Genomic DNA, 20959 nt, shown 5'->3' with positions numbered 1-20959 from the left:
GATCTTCCCGACCCAGGGATTGAAGCCACATCTCTTACGTCTCCTGCATTGGCAGGTGGATTCTTTATCACTACGCCACCTGGGAAGCCCGCTCTGTACAGCGGTGTTTCTTAAATGGTGATATTCGATTCTTTCAGGTCATGCTTTTTTCCCCAGGCATGGGGGTCCCTTTAAAGGCATCTCGGGGACCAGCCTGTACCTGGGGGTGCTCTGAGGTTGTCTGACTTCCTCTGCTTCACAGGTGAAATGAAGGAAGACATCGGGCAGAATTAGAATTGTAAAGGTAGAATGCCAAATATATTGCGCCTTGTGCACACTTCTTTTTCCAGCTTTCTTTGTCATATCTCACTTTCTAACTAAATTCCAAGATTCTCAGTGTCGGGAACCACATGTTTTTTACTTCATTCTATATACAGGTTAGCGCTTAACACAGGGTATTGAAAATACCACCAGTAGGTTGGGACTCCTATGGACTCGGCAGCTGGGCACGTGTCCTGGATGAACTCCGTCCATCAGATGAGCCCATCTGGGTTAACGCTGATACCGTCACGACAGATAGGTGTTGATGACTGATAGCTTGTAGAGCACTGTAGGCGTTCTCTGTACGTGCTTCTTCAATCTCCATGCCTTAAAGAGCATGAAGGCAGTTAGTAAAAAATACTGGTTCATTATTGATGAAGACTGATTGTATACAAATTGGGAGGTAATTCTTGTGTCAGAATTTTCTCTTGACAGCTTTTTCTTAAGCCATCGGCGAGTGTTGTGAATTGATAGCAGTAATAGGAGGTTTGCAGTAAGTGGTCAGTATTAATAGCTATCACTTTTTAACTTGGCAATATCTGTCTTTGAAATAGCATCTTAGGAGCATATAGGTTGTAAATAAGGGTTTTATTTATTATTACTATTATTATTTTTTGCTTGCTTAACTATTAGCAGTTGAAAAATGAAAAGAGCCATTTTGGTCTTTGCTCCTCAGTCTGTTCCCTGGCTAATCACAGACGACTAGGTAATCTGATGGCTAGATCTTGTTCTTAGTGTCAGACCACGTAGATTTGAAGCCTGGCTTCCCAGGTGGCGCTAGAGGTAAAGAACCCGCCTGCCAGTGCAAGCAACATAGGAGATGCAGGTTCCATCCCTGAGTCTGAAGATCCTCTGCAGAAGGAAATGGCAACCCACTCCAGTATTCACTCATGGAGAATCCCCCGGACAGAGGAGCCTGGCGGACTACAGGCCGTGGGGTTGCACAGAGTTAGTAGGCACACATGCATTCTCTTGTTAGCTGTGTGTCCTTGTTTAGGTAACTTAACCTCTATATGTCTTAGTTTCCTGTCTGTAGGATGGATCCTACCCCATGCTCTGCTGTGAGGGGAAAATAATAATACAAGGAAAGTGCTCACAAGTATTTACAGTATGTTCATTGCTGTTACTGTTTCTCCTGCTTGAACATTTTAATCCAAACCAAGCCAGTGTCAGAGCAGAGTCTCTGACTCTCCAGTTCAGTTTAGTCACTCAGTCGTGTCCGACTCTTTGCGACCCCGTGGACTGCAGCACGCCAGGCCTCCCTGTCCATCACCAACTCCCAGAGTTCACCCAAACTCATGCCCATCGAGTTGGTGATGCCATCCGACCATCTCATCCTCTGTCGTCCCCTTCTCCTCCCGTCTTCAGTCTTTCCCAGCATCGGGGTCTTTTCCAGTGAGTCAGTTCTTCTCATCATGTGGCCAAAGTAGTGGAGTTTCAGCTTCAGCATCAGTCCTCCCAGCGAATATTCAGGACTGATTTCCTGAGAGAGTGAAAGCCCTGTGGGTTTAGGAAATAAAGTTGATGAAGTTTGCGTGGTTTATGAAAGTTGATGTGTATAATAATCTCTTTTACATTGTCATTTGACTGAAAATAAGATTCCCTGAAGAGTGATTGTTAAGGTAGGCTGGTAAGACAGCCCTTCAGTAAAATGAATGGTGTTTTACTTCTAATCAATATAAAACTACTTTAGGGCAAAAATAAAATGTATAGCCACTAATGAAAATGGGAATGACAATGCCAGCCTGTCTTAAAAGAAAGGGGATTTTCCACAAGCAGTTTAACTGGACTCCAGTTTGTTTGAATAAACACTATTTCGTGAATGTGACAGGCACATCTGTAAATGTCCTGAGGATTTACTACTTACTCCTCATCTCAGGAGTAGCATCATTCTTGATCCAGTAATTGAGAGGCGTGAAGGATTCTTTGGAGCTTTGCAGAGGCCAGGATGTATCTTTCAACCCGCAGTGAATTTCCCATTATCTTTCAGCAGATCATCGGTTTTCTGAATCATTTCGGGGGTCAGCAACACTTCCCCTCAGTCTCTCCTTAGAATCAAAAATGATTAGCTGGTGTCAGTAAATGAACACGTGTTCTCTGACTGTATTAATAGCCCAAGGTGAATGGGCTCGAACTAAATTTGTTTTCCAATGAGAATATCTTTGCTTTTTCTCATATGTGCATATGCATGTACATTTATTTGTACACACACTACGCTCAGAAGGTCTGTGTATTGGCTGATTTGGAAATCCACTGGCATTGAATTTTTTTTATCATAAAAATCTCTGTATTTGTTAGGAGTGTTGAATGACTCCCTTTGCTTCTTGGATCAGACTGAAAAACCTCAGTGCAGTATTGTAAGACCCAGCCTGCCTAACTGAATTTACTGTCCCATCTTCCCAGAATCATTTCATTGTCATCCGAAGTCTCATGATTTTTATATTCAAAATTAAGGTTCACTCCTTTAACTCCCTGGATGGCCAGTGTCTTGGTAGTTATGCGTTTTGATGCTACAAGTAAAAACAGTATTTGTTCTGAATTATTTTTCTAAGCCTGCATCTTCCATCACTGTTCTCTGTATATCTCTTCCCTCCACCTTTTGCAAATGCAGTTTTCATTGTGTGTATTCTGTGCGGCATGTGGTGGCCTGGTCTGTGGTGAAAGTGAAGTGAAACTGCTAGTGGTTCAGGCCTGTCCGACTCTTTTCGACCCCGTGGACTGTAGACCACCAGGCTCAGGCTTCTCTGTCCGTGGGATTCTCCAGGCAAGCAAACTGGAGTGGGTAGCCACTCCCTTTTCCAGGGATCTTCCCTACGCACGGATCAAATTAGGGTCTCCTGCATTACAGGCAGATTCTTTACCGTTGAAAGCTCTGTGTGTGGTGGGTGACCCAGTGGTTTTCAATGGATGCTGCTCAAATGAATGCATGAATGATAGAACACAGAGTTGGAATGGATATCAAGAAGTCATCTAGTTTTTGATGTTTCTCTGGCTGGATTCTCTTGTGTTGTTGGAAGAGGATGTTTGCTATACCAGTGTGTTCTCTTGGCAAAACTTTATTAGCCTTTGCCCTGCTTCATTCTGTACTCCATGGCCAAATTTGCCCATTACTCCAGGTATCTTTTGACTTCCTACTTTTGCATTCCAGCCCCCTATAATGAAAACAACATCTTTTTTGGATGTTAGATTACAGCAAACACCCTCTTCCAACAACACAAGAGAGGACTCTACACATGGACATCACCAGATGGTCAATACCAAAATCAGATTGATTATATTCCTTGCGGCCAAAGATGGAGAAGCTCTATACAGTCAGCAAAAACAACACCTGGAGCTGACTGTGGCTCAGATCATGAGTTCCTTATTGCCAAATTCAGACTTAAATTGAAGAACGTATGGAAAACACTAGACCATTCAGGTATGACCCAAATCATAAGATCCCTTAGGATTATACAGTGGAAGTCAGAAATAGATTCAAGGGATTAGATCTGATAGAGTGCCTGAAGAACTGTGGATGGTGGTTCTTGACGTTGTACAGGAGGCAGGGATGAAGACCATCCCCAAGAAAAAGAAATGCAAAAAGGCAAAATGGTTGTCTGAGGAGGCCTTACAAATAGCTGTGAAAAGAAGAGAAGGGAAAAGCAAAGGAGAAAAGGAAAGCTATGCCCATTTGAATGCAGAGTTCCAGAGAATAGCCAGGAGAGATAAGAAAGCCTTCCTCAGTGATCAAGGCAAAGAAATAGAGGAAAACAATAGAATGGGAAAGACTAGAGATCTCTTCAAGAAAATTAGAGACACCAAGGGACCATTTCATGCAAAGATGGGCACAATAAAGGAGAGAAATGGTAGGGACCTAACAGAAGGAGATGATAATTAAGAAGAGATGACAAGAATACACAGAAGAACTGTACAGAAAAAGATCTTTATGACCCAGATAATCATGATGGTGTGATCATTCACCTAGAGCCAGACATCCTGGAATGCAAAGTCAAGTGGGCCTTAGGAAGTATCACTATGAACGAGAGTGGTGGAGGTGATGGAATTCTAGTTGAGCTATTTCAAAACCTAAAAAATAATGCTGTGAAAGTATTGCACTCAATATGCCAGCAAATTTGGAAAACTCAGCATTGGCCACGGGACTGGAAAAGGTCAGTTTTCATTCCAATCCCAAAGAAAGAAAATGCCAGAGAATGCTCAAACTACCACACAGTTGCACTCATCTCACACACTAGCAAAGTAATGCTCAAAATTCTCCAAGCTGAGCTTCAACAGTACATGAACTGTGAACTTCCAGGTTTTTAAGCTGGATTTAGAAAGGGCAGAAGAACCAGGGATCAATTGCCAACATCTGTTGAATCATCAAAAAAGCAAGAGAGTTCCAGAAAAACATTTACTTCTGTTTTATTGACTATGCCAAAGCCTTTGACTGTGTGGATCACAGTAAACTGTGGAAAATTCTGAAAGAGATGGGAATACCAGACCACGACCACCTTACCTGCCTCCTGAGAAATCTGTTTCTAGGTCAGGAAGCAACAGTTAGTACTAGACTTGGAATAACAGACTGGTTCCAAGTTGGGAAAGGAGTACATCAAGGCTGTATACTGTCACCCTGCTTATTTAACTTATATGCAGAGTATATCATGAGAAATGCTGGGTTGGAGGAAGCACAAGCTGGAATCAGGATTGCCAGGAGAAATATCAATAACCTCAGCTATGCAGATGACACCACACTTACTGCAGAAAGTGAAAAATAACTAAAGGTCCTCTTGGTGAAAGTGAAAGAGGAGAGTGAAAAAGTTGGCTTAAAACTCAGCATTCAGAAAACTGAAGATCATGGTATCAGGTCCCATCACTTCATGGCAAATAGATGGGGAAACAGTGGCTGACTTTATTTTGGGGGGCTCCAAAATTACGGCAGATGGTGATTTCAACCATGAAATTAAAAGACGCTTACTCCTTGGAAGGGAGGTTGTGACCAACCTAGACCACATAATAAAAAGCAGAGACATTACTTTGCCAACAAAGGTTCATTTAATCAAAGCTATGGTTTCTCCAGGAGTCATGTATGGATGTGAAAGTTGGACCATAAAGAAAGCTGAGAGTCAAAGAACTGATGCTTTTGAACTATGATGCTGGAGAAAACTCTGGAGAGTCCCTTGGACTGCAAGGAGATCCAACCAGTCCATGCTAAATGGACTTTCCCAATTTGGAACCAGTCTGTTGTTCCATGTCCAGTTCTAACTGTTTCTTCCTGACCTGGAAACAGATTTTTCAAGAGGCAGGTCAGGTGGTCTGGTATTCCCATCTCGTTCAGAATTTTCCACGGTTTATTGTGATCCACACAGTCAAATACTTAGGCATAGTCAATAAAGCAAAAGTAGATGTTTTTCTGGAACTCTCTTGCTTTTTCAATGATCCAACAGATGTTGGCAATTTGATCTCTGGTTCCTTAGCCTCTTCTAAATCCAGCTTGAACATCCGGAAATTCACGGTTCATGTACTGTTGAAGCCTGACTTGGAGAATTTTGAACATTACTTAGCTAGCGTGTGAGATGAGTGCAATTGTGTGGTAGTTTGAGGATTCTTTGGCATTGCCTTTCTTTGGAATTGGAATGAAAACTGACCTTTTCCGGTCCTATAGCCACTGCTTTTTCCAAATTTGCTGGCATATTGAGTGCAGCACTTTAGCAGCATCATCTTTTACGATTTGAAGTAGCTCAATTGGAATTCCCTCACCTCCACTAGCTTTGTTCATAGTGATGCACCCTAAGGCCCACTTGACTTTGCATTCCAGGATGTCTGACTCTAGGTGAGTGATCACACCATCATGATTATCTGGGTCATGAAGATCTTTTTTATATAATTCTTCTGTGTATTCTTGTCATCTCTTCTTAATATCATCTGCTTCTGTTAGGTTCATACCACTTTTGTCCTTTATTGTGCCCATCATTGCATGACATGGTCCCTTGGTGTCTCTAATTTTCTTGAAGAGATCTCTAGTCTTTCCCATTCTATTGTTTTCCTCTATTTCTTTGCACTGGTTACTGAGGAAGGCTTTCTTATCTCTCCTTGCTATTCTTTGGAACTCTGCATTCAAATGGAAATATCTTTCCTTTTCTCCTTTGCTTTTCGCTTCTCTTCTTTCCTCAGCTCTTTGTAAGTCCCCCTCAGACAGCCATTTTTTCCTTTTTTGCATTTTTCCTTGGGGTTGGTCTTGATCCCTTTCTCCTGTACAGTGTCATGAACTTCTGTCCATAGTTCTTCAGGCACTATATCAAATCTAATCTCTTGAATCTATTTCTCACTTCTACCTGTATAATCATAAGAGATTTGATTTAGGTCATGCCTAAGTAGTTTAGTAGTTTTCCCTACTTTCTTCAATTTAAGTCTGCATTTGACATTAAGGAACTCATATCTGAGCCACAGTCAGCTCTGGGTCTTATTTTTGCTGACTTTGTAGAGCTTCTTCGTCTTTGGCTGCAAAGAATATAATCAATCTGATTTCGGTAGTGACCATCTGGTGATGTCCATGTGTAGAGTCTTCTCTTGTATTGCTGGAAGAGGGTGTTTCCTGTGACCAATAGACATGGTTGTTTGAGTCTGGAATATAAATGACCTACTTATGGATGCATTTAACCCTCCAAAACATTCAGTTTCTTTTTCTTTTTTTGGCAGTATTTTAAGCAAGAAAACTTAAAGAGTTTTCACATAGGTTGGAACAAAAACAGATGGGTTTCCACGAGTAAGAAATTTGTGTGCTTGCAACTGAATCCTAATAGAAAAAATTTAATTGTAGGAAAGCTAAGCTGTGATTCACAAAGGAAAACTTGTTTCTCAACCTTTGTTCACTAAGCTTTATTTTAAAATATTTTAATGTCATCTAGACAAAGCGTTGCTAACAGTATTTTAATTGTTTAAAAATATTCATGTCATTAATATTTTCTTTTCACCCCACATGTGACTACGTGTGGTTTTGATGTGGGTGATATATCTTTAAGTATGAACAAAGAAAAAGATGTTCAGAGGTTCACAGAGGCGCCCAGGGACTGTAGAGAGAAGAGTGTGTGATATGTACAGAGAGTGATCGATCCCCTCTTTACCGAGATGCACAGTTTGATTCAGGATGCACTGAAATCATTAGCAATAAGGATTTATTATAGAGTGCACAGTCTTGAAAAGAGAAGATTATCTATGGACTACATTTCTGTCCAAGACTTAATGCTTTATTTCTAAGGAGCCACAGGTCCCCCTAGACACCCATGAATAAAATAGGGCAGCAGGTTGTGTGGTAGTTCAGTCGCTAAGTCATGTCCGACTCTTTGCGATCTCATGGACTGCAGCATGCCAGCCTTCCCTGTTCTCACTGTCTCCCAGAGTTTGCTTGAATTAATGTCTGTTGAGTCTGTAATGCTATCTAACCATCTCATCCTCTGCTACCCCTTTCTCCTCCTGCCCTCAATCTTTTCCAGCATCAGGGTCTTTGCCAAAGAGTCAGGTCTTCATATCAAGTGGCCAAAGTATTGGAGCAGGTCACGGACAGTTATTAGTGTAGGGTTCCTGTGCATTAAAAGGTTTCCACTGCAGCATTGGAGCCGAGACAGGGATGGATGTAAACTTGGCTGAAGACTTCGGGTCAGTGGTCAAGGTCACACAGAGAGCCTGGGACAAATTAGACATTTGGGATTAAAAATATACACACTACTGTATATAAACTAGGTAGATAACAAAGACCTACTATATAGCACCAGGAACAATATTCAGTTTCTTGTAATAATCTGTAATGGAGAAGATTCTGAAAAAGAATACACATATATTTGTATGTATAGCTGAATCTCTTTACTGTATACCTGGGACTAACACAACATTGTAAATCAACTTTACTTCAATAAAATTTTTTTAAAATCCACTTTACATTGGCAGATCAAAGGAAGTCATAGATCCCCAGCTGCGTTTGTACTTCTCACACCCAATTGATGTATTTAGAAACAGCAGGATTTACTTGCAGCTCTTATTTCCTCAGGGACAGTCTGCAAAGACATTTATTTATCCACTGCTGTTTATAAAGACCGTGAGTTACGAGGTGACCTCCATCTCAGCAAGATAAATCCTAGTGGCCAGAGTCCCACCAGCCTCATCTGTTGCTGAAGTAGTTACTGAAATGTGTTTTCTTGAGAAGGCAGGAAGGCTCTGCTCACACACACAAGGCTTTGGTGAATTGTCTATAAAACTGCCAGGCACCTATTAAGTGGGGGATGTAGCTCATCTTTATAGAGCAGGAGGCAGTTTCTGATTGGGTGCTGGGCTGTTTCGGGGTGTGTTGTCTCCACATGTCCGAGGACCAGTATCAGTACCCATCACTGATACCCTGAATGCTGTTCGACAGAGAAGACAGGCTGTATCCCTCCACCAGGTCCTCCCTGAAGCCTGCAAAGTAACTCCAATAGCAAGAGGCCACCTTTTCCGAGGATGCCCCTGCTGTGTTTTAGATGACTGGTTGCTTCCATTACTGTGCTGCACGTATGTCCGTGATAGGAAAATCAAAGCCTTGTGGTGTTTTTTTTTTTTTTTTAATTGTGTAGTACAAATTTCAGCATGGCCACTGAGGCTTGTTTCTCCTTTGGAGAAGCAATTAAGCCTGCAGAAAATAATTAAATACATGATGAAGTGAAGCCAAAGTTGCTCAGTCGTGTCTGACTCTTTGCAACCCCATGGACTGTAGCCTGCCAGGCTCCTCTGTCCATGGAATTCTCCAGGCAAGAATACTGGAGTGGGTTGCCACTCCATTCTCCAGGGGATCTTCCCAACTCAGGGATCGAACCCAGGTCTCACACATTGCAGGCGGATTCTTTACCATCTGAGCCACCAGGGAAGTCTGTAAATACATGACATCTTGCCATAATTAGAAATCCAAAACTGGAGAGGGTTAATTATCTCAGTCTGTCATTGGTCGCCCACTAAAACATTCAAAGAAAGCATCTGGACAGTTACCAAGTTAATTTACAATACAAGTGCTTTTTCACAGCTTCAGTCTTTTTCCTGCAGGACCATGCAGATTTGAGAAGCCATTTCTTCACAGTTGGGATGAAGCTAGAGACCGTGAACATGAGTCACATTTGCCCTGCATCCGTGACCAAGGTGAGCATCCCTCCCTTGCTCCTGACCTCCACCTCTGAAGTGGATCACATCGTAAGTTTTTATATTCCAAGCCAACCCGAGGAAATAGCCTCAATGCCAAGTAAACCCAGGAAAGAGAGCTGCCTTTGCAGCCCAGCCCCGTCTTAAGCTCCCTTTTTGGTCAGTTACATCATGGAGCGAGTTTGATCAGGTGCTTCCTCTTATAATGGGTGGGTGAACATCACTTGTCCTCTGATAGTACAGAATGCAGATGCTTGTGTCTATAGTGACTCGGAGGAAGATGCCGACGCGAAACTGATTTTATAGCAGTGAACTCAGCCACTGAACACGTGCCACCTTCTCCTATTAACCACATGACACTGAGCCTGCCATTTGTCTGTGCTCATGAAAAGAACTGCTGATAAGTTTGCATACATAGTCTTTATGCTAATAATTGGGCTCCTCCTGCTACACTGACTATAGCCCATGTGATCTACTTTGAAAATACTTGAAAATGGTGATAAGCAAAGTCCTGTTTCCGGAGTGAGGGGGCGGAGAACACTTCACTTCCTTTCTCTCATCTGCTTTCACTGATTAAAGGAAAAGTCATACATCTACAATTTGCAGATTTAAAATGGAAGTACCATTTCATGTAAAGACATTTTTATTAATGAACTGATAGTCTTTTAAGATTATAATTTCCCTTCCCCATCAAAGAAGTCTCAGTGAACTCACCTATTCTAACATCTAAAGTATGTGTTTCTACTTTAAATACACACACACACACACATATATACATACATACATACACACACACACACACACACACTATTTCTTGGAGGAAGAGATGTCAACCCACTCCAGTGTTCTTGCCCGAGAAATTCCATGGACAGAGGAGCCTGGTGGGCTGCAGTCCATGATGTCACGAAAGAGTCAAACTTGCCTTAGGGACTGAGCACATCCACTATTAATATCATTTTAGAAATGGTGGCAGAATCCAATACACTTAGATTCTAGCCAACATGCATTTTAGTTCCATTAGTATGACCAAAATGATCAGCTTAAACTTTTTCATGACTGGACCACTTTAAGAATATATATTGAAAGTTATTGCTGAAAGTTATTGGCAGTTATTGCTGCGACCATTTGGGTGAAATATATTTACTTCATTTGAAAGCTGTGCCAGTCTTCCTCTGGAGCATGATTTGTTCATCTCAAGGAATTAACCCTGGGCGCTGTTGTCTTTTCTTTCAGGTTTTTAACAATCATTTTTTTCAAGTGACTATTGATGACCTCAGACCAGAGCCTAGTAAACTCTCGATGTTATGCCATGCGGACTCTTTGGGGATTTTACCAGTACAGTGGTGCCTTAAAAACGGAGTCAATCTCACCCCTCCCAAAGGTTTGTGTTTTGTGAAAGTTGACAGCGTTTGGGTGGTTCAGGAGGACTTGTATTGTCAGCCAAGTGATGCCTTTGTCGATATGAAGACGTTTATGCCATAAACATTTTGGATGCAGTGGGAAAACAGTGTGTTCCTTGGTTAGCTTGCCATAGGGTCTGTTGCAGCTCCTTGGGGCTTCCCAGGTGGTGCTACTGGTAAAGAAGCCACCTGTCAGTGCAAGACACAAAAGAGATGCAGGTTTGATACCTGGGTCGGGAAGATGCCCTGGAGGAGTACATGGCAACCCACTCCAGTATTCTTGCCTGGAGAATCCCATGGACAGAGGAGCCTGGCGGGCTACAATCCATGGGGTCACACAGAGTTGGACCTGGCTGAAGTGACTTAGCTCACACACACGCACGTGCGTGCGCGCACACACATACACACACACACACACACACACACACACACACACAGCTCCGTTCCCTGGGGAGGCACGTGACCCTGGGCACCTCTGTGAAATATTGCTACCCTTCTCTTATTGTTTGATTGGAAGCTGTGTTTCTGCTATGTGTTGACAGAGGGTACAGAATTGCCAAGTGATTGGGATTAAAAACTTGAACGTGTCTGAGCTGTGGCTTTAAAAAGGCAGCAACCTGCTAACGAGACATTTCTTTAAAACTGTATTTCCAATAAGTTGACTTTTCCCCAGAGCCCAGTTGCTCTCAGATTTTCAGTGCTTTGTTTCCATAAGACATGACAGTAATTAAGTTGGGAACCAGGTTGCATTCAAGTCCTCTTAAATTGAGATCCATAAACCATAGTATCGGTGAGTACCGTGCTGTACTTTATGATGTGATTTCTTGTCCTTGTAGTTCTAAGGTTTATCCAGGGAAGATGCAGAGAGATGAAAGGTGAGAAGATGGATAGGAAAAGAAAGGGAATGAAGGAAGAGAAAAAAACAAGAATAGAAAACTAAAGTTCCAGGGAGATTTTGACAGATAATCTCAGATAAAACAGGGCTTTTGTGCTCATCTCTTCAGATCTCCAGAGATTGGGTTCTGTGTGCATCAGTTGTGTCCCAGCTCACTTTTTGTGGAATGACTATACTCTGCTGGGCTTTTATCCTAACTCATCCTCCAGTGTCTGCCCCACGGAAGAGATGCTTTTGAATCATTTCCATCTCAGCCCTTGCTTCTTCTCATTAAAGTTCTGCAGTAATGGAATTCAGCCTGGTTATAATGTTTCTCCTAAACACTGCTTTCCCTGTTTCCAGTGCCAAATTCACTGAGTCCTCAAAATGAGGATTTCCCTACAGGGAAACTTAGTTCCAGGAATTTATGTAACCTGCCCAGGAACCCCATGCTTAGTAATAGGACACGTGGTCAGGCTCCAGATTCTTTGCTCAGTTATGGGTGGTGAATATTAGGATCACGTGGCCTCCGTTTTTGTGCCCATTTGGGTGCCTGTGGGTGACTCTACAAATCAGTGTGCTTCAGTTTGCAAGACTGGTAAGTGGGGGCACCCCTAGTCCTCCACAGACATTCTACAGCAGGGGTCCCTGACTACTGGGATCTGATGCTTGATGATCTGAGGTGGAGCTGATGTAATGATAATAGAAATCAAATGCACAATAAATGTAATTCACTTGAATCATCCGGAAACCATTCCCCCAACTCCTGGTTCATGGAAAAATTGTCTTCCGTGAAACCAGTCCCTGGGGCCACAAAGGTTGGGGACCTCTGCTGTATAGAATCAAAGATGAGATACAAATCCCAGTGTTTTTATAATTCTTTACGTGACATACAAATTCTATGTTGTGTGCATGTATGCTAGTTGCTTCAGTTGCTAAGTTGCTTCAGTTGTGTCTGACTGTGTGCTATCCTATGGACTGTAGCCCACCAGGTTCCTCTCTCCATGGGGATTTTCTAGGCAAGAATACAGGAGTGGGTTGCCATGCCCTCCTCCAGGGGATCTTCCTGACTCAGGGATTGAACCTGCCTCTCTTATGTCTTCTGCAGTGGCAGGCGGGTTCTTTACCACTAGCACCACCTGGGAAGCCCAAGTTTTCTGTTATGAACCATCTATTGGTTCAGGCAAGAGAAGTCTTTTCCTTCTGTGAAGTGTCAGCAGCTGGCCAGTTGTAGAGTTGGAAAGCCCTCTGGCCATCTTTATTTCTTCCCAACTTCTAATCAAAGTGTGTGTGCAGATGAGTCTCTTGTCATTGAAGAAAAATGTCATAGATGTCTAAAATGTTACTTGTTTGGACTTGGAAAATTTCTAGTTTGTTCCTAGAAAAATAGGATCATTTATGAATTTTTTAAAATGAGTGTTTCCTCACATAGTTAAAAAACATAAGAAAAACATTTATATCTGCATTTTGGATGCTTGATTGATGGATGGTAGAGATTTAACATTTACCAGGGTCTTGAGGATTTTTAAATATGTTTCCAAAAAGAGATTATTCACATAGCTTGGAGCTTTACTAGTAAAATAAATGTGCCTATTTTGATAATTGCATTTTATGATATTAAGGAAATTGTTTTATATTAATATAATTGAACTCTTAAATGTGCAGTGAAATGACGGTACAAATTTTTTTATAATATTAAATATTTTTGTATCTTAAGCTTTTTATACCTACCCTTCAGCCATAATTATCACTTCTCTGTCACCTAAGTATTTGTGATATTTGGTAAAATGAAATTGTCTTCATGTAGTCTTCCAGACGGCTCCTTCCCCTGTTGAAATTGAAGCATATCTTTTCTAGGAGGAGTGTTTCTCTATTGGTATTATGTATCATTTGTAAAATACTGAGTAATGATGATGAGTATCTTCCAATAAGAAAATCTCAGTGATAATTATTTTTTAAACCCTTAAAGCAAGAAGTGATCCATCAGTAATCTTTAGGTGTTGTCTTTTGGCTGTAGGACTGTTGTCTTGAAATGGTAGAGCTTTTACATATAGAGCTTTTATATAATCCATTAAGAAGAAAAGCAAAAACTTATATAGGTTTATAAATACGAGTAGATACTTCATGATAATAGAATCATCCCTTTTATGTGAACTCATCATAAGAAGAGAAATGCCCAGTAAACTCATACTGAGATGACATGGATTTCTTAGATGAAGTGGATATCCAAAAGAGAAAGAAAGAAGCAGGTCTGTTTTGATGGAGTGTGGAGGGACAGGTTCTCTCAGACTTGCTGGCAGGAATGCAGGTAGGTGCCAACTGTAGGCTAGGTAGTTTGGGAAGTTTTACAAAATTACAGATGCATTTAGCTGTTGACTTACCATTTCCACTTCTGGGAATTTCTCCTAAACTTATAATGTACTGATAATATGCATAAAAGTTTGGTTATTTTTGCAGCATGATGTGTAATAGCAAAAGACTTGGGAAAACCCAAGTGTCTCTCTGTATGGGATTGGTTAACTCAATTTTAGATGTTTATATAATGAAAACTGCAATTGTTGAAAAGAATGAGGAAAATCTGTCCGTATTGACATGAGATGCTCTACAGGATATGCTGTGAGTGGACCGATCAATGGGTTATAGTGCCATGCATTTTTTGCTAGAAAAGAGGTTAGTAAGGATATATATTTTAATATTTCTTTATGTATTGCTGCGTTGGGTCTTAGTTGCAGTGAGCAGGTTTTCCTCTGGTTGCATAGCACGGATCTTGTTGCTCTGTGGCATGTGAGATCATAGTTGAGCCCACATTCACCTGCATTAGAAGGCGGATTCTTAACCACTGGATCACCAGGGAAGTCCCAGGATGTGTATTTATGTTTGCACATATTCTTGTAAAGAGAGTCTGTAAGATTATGTAAGAAATTAATGAAAATGATGACTTGTATTTGGGAGCGTAGGGCTATGGAGGTGGCGACCAGGGCAGATAGGAACCAGACTTTTAACAGAATCGTTTTTAAGTCTTTTTAATTTTCATTTTCTCTTTGCTCTAAGTGAGTGTTTTATTTATTCAAAAATGATCATATATTGTTATAAAAGGGATTTTATAACTGAAAGTGGTATTAGAGATTTTGTCATCACCTCCAATCATTGTATATGTGGGGAAATTGAAGTTGAGTCGTGTTAAATGGTTTAAGTTTTTTTTAAGTCTTAGGGCTGAACTTGGCATAAAACCCCCTCCTTGAGATCCCCAGTTGAGTGTGTTTTCGGTGTGACCACCCTTTGTTGCTGTCGTCCCCTGGCTGAGTAAGCCCACCCTTCTCAATGCCTCGCGGCGTTGGGTGGCCTTGTGCAGGGCGGAGCCGTGTCAGCGCACCGGGACTCGCCCGTGACTGGATGCTCTGTGTCAGAGCATTTGGAGACTTTCAGCTCTAGGGGATAAAGTTTCAAGTGTTTGCAGTTATAACAAAGATACAGCTTTAATTATTGAGCTCCCTTACCACTTGGGGCTTCCATGGACAGAGGAGCCTGGCAGGCTACAGTCCATGGGGTCGCAAAGAGGTCAGACACGACTGAGTGACTAACATTTAATACCACTTGGGGACACTATATTGACTATGTATTTACATGTGTCATATTTGTAGTAAAGTATTTTTATTTTTGTAATTAAAATGAATTAAAATTGAGAGATGCTGGTGGTCTTGATAGTGGTTTCTTTAGATAACTTGTTATGTGCCTTATATATCAGCACCTGGTCTGGCAATCATGCTGTTGGATGCTACCCAGCACCCTTATTTGCTCTAATAATGTATGGAAGTTTGTTGTCTTTAATTCTGAGAGTGTCTAGGATTTATTATTTTTGTTGTCGTTGTTTAGTTGCTCTTTTGCAACCCCATGGGCTGTAGCAGCCTGCCAGGATCCTCTGTCCATGGGATTTCTCAGGCAAGAATAGTGGAGTGGGTTGCTGTTTCCTTCTCCAAGGGATCTTCCTGACCCAGGGATCAAACTCCCATCTCCTGCACTGGCAGGCGGATTCTTTACTGCTGATTCTTTACCATGGAAGCCCAAGATTTATAATACACGTTGAAAACGAGTTCATATGTTTTCTTGTAGGTATGTTTTCCATGAAAGCATTACATTGTTTAGATTTCTGTTAGAACCATAAACACTGCATTGAATTACAACAGGTCTGAATCCCAAAAGAGAGTAATGCACTCATTCCCCAGTGTGAAACAGCTGATGAAACAAGACACCTGGTGATACAGGAGATGTGCAGACAACATATGTCCCTACTCACATTATTTTGACTCCATTCCTATTTAAAAAAATCTCTCGCCAGATTCCAGAGATAAATAGTCTAAGCTAGAATGGATCGAAATTTTTTAGTGTTGTCTCCATTTGAGCAGGTGCTTTCTTGGTAAGCAAAGGACAGAATCTTGGCGATTTTACTCCATTCATTGCAACCCAACAAACAGCAATTCATTGTTATTGCCACTTGGAAAGGGAATCAAACAAATAAATAAATCAAGAAGGCAAATATGCATATAGGTTATCAACCATGACTTGCTGTGTTTAAATCATTTCATTAACCTCCTTGGTGTGTAACATCCAAGGTTAGGCACAAAATTACACCCCCCCAGGGGATCTTTGCAGAGCATGTGAAGCCTGTATATTTCTGCTGTAAAATGTGCAAGCAAAAGCTAAAGTAAATCAATTATCTTTGCACTTCGTCTCTCCTATTTGGCCATCTTAGTAGACACAGAACACAGTTTAAGAAGTAAAGGTATTTTTCAATGATCATCAAGACACACGGTGATGAACCCTAATTGGTATTCTCTTTTCCAGACATTGACTGTCATCTCCTATTTCAGACATTCCAATGGGGGCAGAAAATAATAAACACACTCCTGGACCTCCCACCTTGATTGAAAAGAGCGCTACCACTTTGCCATATTTGATTCTGCTTTTTAAACAATGAAATAGAGCCCTGTAGATATTATTGAAGACCCAGTCGACCTTGACTCTTCTGTTTCATGCCCCTGTGTGATCTGTCAGTGAATCCACTCCATATTCTCAAGGTCTGACTAGGTGCCATCATGACCGTGCTCATCCCGGTTGCCATCAGGTCTCCCCACTCTTTGGGTGGATTTTTAGCATCTGAAAACATTCCTCATTGTTGCAAGCTAAACAACCCTTTTGCTCACTTATCCCTGAATTTACTTTGTTTTTCAAGATTCTTAAGCTAGTTTTGCCTTTGATAGTTGACATTTATACGATATCAGACTCCATCCTGGGGACATATCTACGTCTCCTAACATTTGTTTATGAATCAGAATAACACTTTGAGCCTGGCTGCCGACTTAGAGTGTGTGTGTCACACTGTGACCTTCCATGCATTAAATACTTCTCAACATTTATTCTAAAAGATAAGGACTTCGGATAAGGCTGGTGTTTATACTAACTGGACTTACTTGTTTCCCTCCCCCATCTTTCCTTGTTTTTCTTTTTCTTTTTCTGTGCTATTCCATGAATGTAAAAACAGATTAATTCAATTGGAAATGAATGTGTAAATTTTCAAGATTGGCAGCTTGAAAGGTCGTGAAAATGAATGTCAACTAAAAATATGGAGGGAGGTGGTGGATTTCAAAGGCAGGGATTGCTCTTTTTAAAAAAAAACACAGAATAGGAGCTTTTACTCCTGTGGTCCTTTTTTAAAATTTTTTTGAGAGAGAGAGAGAAATCTTTTTTTAAAGCCTTGCCCTCCCCCCCATCCCAAGTCCCTGGCAAGGGACAGAAGACCGCCATGATTGCCTCAGGGTTGTCCCGGTTCACTTCCTGGTGGTGGTGAGAGAGGTAACTTTCTCTTGTAATTGGATACAGTCGGATTCTGTTAGTAAAGGAGAAGTGGAAGGCTGACATGTTGTGCTACTGAATTGATTATCTTTGATTGTCTTTTAAAATAGAGCAAAGATGCTATGCCTTCAACATGTTTTTATTATTGAAATAATTCATGAACATGAGTGAAAACTTAGAAAATGCAAAGAGGTAAAAGAAAAGTATCCAGAAGTCCTACCACTCAGATAATGATTGTGATATTTCCTAAGTAAGTTTTTCTTACATTTCCTCTAGTCCTTTTCTTTGCGTATTTTAATGTCAGTTTGATAACTCTGTATATGGTTACAGCAGTCTTTTCATCTAAACTCACAATAATCATTTTTTCTATTTTTGGATATAAAAATCTTTTTTTTTCTCAGAATTATCACTAATAATGCCATTGTATCTTCATGTATCACATTTTATAAGTTTGAAGGGGTTTGTTTTTATGGGCTACATTCCCAGAAATGAAATTGTTGTGTCAACGTTCATGGACATTTTTACTGCTAAGTTCTATTTCAGAAGAATTGTCCACTTGCACAGCCAGTAGTAAATGTTTGCAAGTGGAGCTGTTTTATGTCAATTAATTTGTATCATAAGGAAATGGGTCATCGACCTGTTTCCTCCTGGACCTGTAACAGTTGGAACTTCATACAGAATAAACACTAATTAAAGCTTAAATAACCCTAGTGTTGGAGGTTCAACAGTCTCTGATGGCAGCTCATTGCAAAATTTAATAGCCCAGGGGGTTTTGATTTCCTTTTATTTTCTTTTCCTCTCTGCTATTTTCCTCCCTCCTGGGTTTAAAACATGCTTTCCTGGCTACGGTTAAGCCTTAGTACTTCTTGTTCTGTCTTTGTTGATTAATGAGTATAATTGACCCCTGTTGTCTCTATTATACGAGCCGCAGCAGTTTGTTTTTTAATGTAGCAGTTATTTTCTGAGCTGTCACAAAAATGCTTTACAAAGCGAGCTCATTATCAGTCCAAAGGAGAAGAATTTCAAGTGAGACAGTGAATGAAGGTCTCTTGAGAGAAAGAGGAGGAGGAGGAGAAGTTGAAGTTTTTCAAATGTTCAAGGAAAGGAGAGAGTTCTGGGGGCAGGATAACGGCTTACTGCTCGGGTACCCCGCAAAACTTGGATATATCCTGAAATTAGTAGAATAAAAATCACTCCCCGTAGAGTCTTGGCAACTGGATATAGAAGGACTGAATGCAGGTCTAAGAAACCGTGAGTCCAGTGTTTATGGGGAGGATTGAAATCCATTAGAAGCTGGTGGTTATGAATGTGATAGATCACCCAGCTAAAAGTCTTATCTGTACGAGGAATAGAGGTGATCTGTTAAGTTGGAAAGTTTTATCTGAACAAGATACTAACCAAACCGAATACCTAAATTCGATGATATTTCAGAAAATGTTTTGCCATTCATTTATAATAGTTTTTCTTCCCTGCTATTTCTCCCTTCTCACTTTACCCCACGATCTTGATGAGATTTTCTTTTACTCACAAACTAACCTAGAATGCAGCAGAGACCCAGGGAAGAGAAATGGAACAGAAGCAGATCTTGACTTTAACACAGCCAGTCTGCCCTGGCCCTAAACAAACAGGGCCCTTCCGTTGCAGGACTCAGCTTGTCCCCAGCTGTCCGGTTAAGAGCTCTTCTAGGGAATGTCTTGCTGTGTAACCTCTCTTCAACCCGTTGCACATTTCTCTAGGAGGAGAGACGGGAATTCACCACAGAGGGAAGGGAGAGTATCCTACTTGGCAGTAATAAGTGGTAATAGTGGCTCCGAGGCAGGTAATGCTACAGCTGGAGGAGACTTAGGGCTTCTCTGGAGACTTAGTCAGTAAAGGATCCACCTGCAATGCAGAAGGTGTGGGTTCAATCCCTGGGTTCAGAAGATCCCCTGGAGAAAGAAATGGCAACCCACTCCAGCCTTCTTGAGAAAATCCAGTGGGTGGGGGTGACTGGCAGGCTACAGTCTATGGGGATGCAAGAGTTGGACTCGACTTAATGACTAAACTACCACCAAAGGAGACTTCGACTATCATTTCTTCATTTTGTGGATTAGAAGATAGGGAAGGTCAGGTACAGAAGATTTAATTTACTCTGACCTTGGTTCATTCCAGTCCTGTTAGAACTGGGTTTTAATCTAGTTCTCCTTCCTGGTTCAGTACTTTTTGTTCAGCGTTCAGCGAAGGAAATGTCTCACCAGCTTTTAGTGACTTCTCACTGGCTTTTAGGTATCTTTTAGTAAATTTTTCCATTCTTACATATTCATGCAAGGATTTGATCCAAAACAATCCCAGAGAAAGTACTTGAAGTGGAAGATTACCTTGATTGTAAAGAAACTCGCAGTACCTTACTTAAAACGCATTTTGTTTTGTTTATGGAAGGAAGTTGGTTTGGTTGCTTCCAGAAACCAGAACCCTCTGGCTGGAGGGGCAGCTCTTGGGGGAGGGCATGTGGAAGAACGTGCAGAACATCTTCATAACTAGCCGCAGAGTACCCAGCATCTTAGGACTCTGAGACGTGTCGTCTTCTTGCTTGAGGAACTATCACTCGTTACGGGGATGTCTCAGGAATGAGGTGGGCGGGGAGAGGCTCTGCCGCTGATGGTGGGGAGGGAGGGTCAAGGCTCAGTCCCCGGATCAGGAAGATGGCTGCCTTCTTGGTTAATCCTCACCCTCATCTTTAAAACAATTGAGTACCTGGAGCTTACTTAATGAAAAGTATACTGTTTTGTACACATGTAAGTTGGAAGCAAACAGTATCTTGAGTTTCTTCAGTGTGGGAATTTCTGTAGTCTCCAGCTGTGGGATTTAGTAACAGAGTTCCCCATGTTAAGTGAATTTGCAGGTGCAGAATTTATGATGATGATGCAGGGCAAAGAAGTCAGGGGACTTGGGTTAAGAATATACTTAAGAAATCCCTTACAGGTTGATTTTATGTATACTTGGACCAGTGAAGAGAGAACCGAAAATGATGGTTATAGGGACATTTGCACACTTTCAGTTAATCCTGATTGGTGCTGTATTTTTTTTTTTCCAGTTGTCTTCCTGTGTTTATAGGAATGCAGTTGACACTCACATTAAGAGATATTTTCCTACCTAGGTTCAGTCATATACTCAACATTTCTTGTTTTATGTTTTAAACTTCTCATATGTCTTGTCCTGGTGGTCATGATGGATCTATATATATATTGTATAATTATGTAGCTCTCCCCACCCCCAGATGAAATGAATAAAGGAACACATTAAATTTGGTACACATGAGTAGCTGGTTCTCAAACTCCCCAGCATCTCAGATGTGCCCGCAAAACTCCCCCCAGAGAGGCCTACCTTCTCGGATCCTCGTTTTCCTTCCTTTTTCATCAGT

General features: G+C 41.2%; 1 protein-coding gene across 7 annotated transcripts in view; it reads left to right on the top strand.

Annotated features, from left to right (window-relative positions):
* The window catches only part of SFMBT2 (Scm like with four mbt domains 2), a 176798-nt gene that overhangs the window by 102171 nt on the left and 53668 nt on the right, over positions 1–20959 (top strand). For all 7 annotated transcript variants that reach the window (XM_070471944.1, XM_070471946.1, XM_070471947.1 and 4 more), the window contains 2 exons: positions 9343–9435; positions 10669–10816. In XM_070471944.1, coding sequence (XP_070328045.1) covers positions 9343–9435; positions 10669–10816 — 241 coding nt within the window. The remainder of the gene's footprint in view (positions 1–9342; positions 9436–10668; positions 10817–20959) is intronic.

Source organism: Odocoileus virginianus, chromosome 9 (assembly GCF_023699985.2).
Source record: "Odocoileus virginianus isolate 20LAN1187 ecotype Illinois chromosome 9, Ovbor_1.2, whole genome shotgun sequence".
Classification (NCBI taxonomy): Eukaryota; Metazoa; Chordata; class Mammalia; order Artiodactyla; family Cervidae; genus Odocoileus; species Odocoileus virginianus.
Note: the sequence above shows the minus strand (reverse complement) of the source record. Positions and strands in the feature narration are given on the sequence as shown.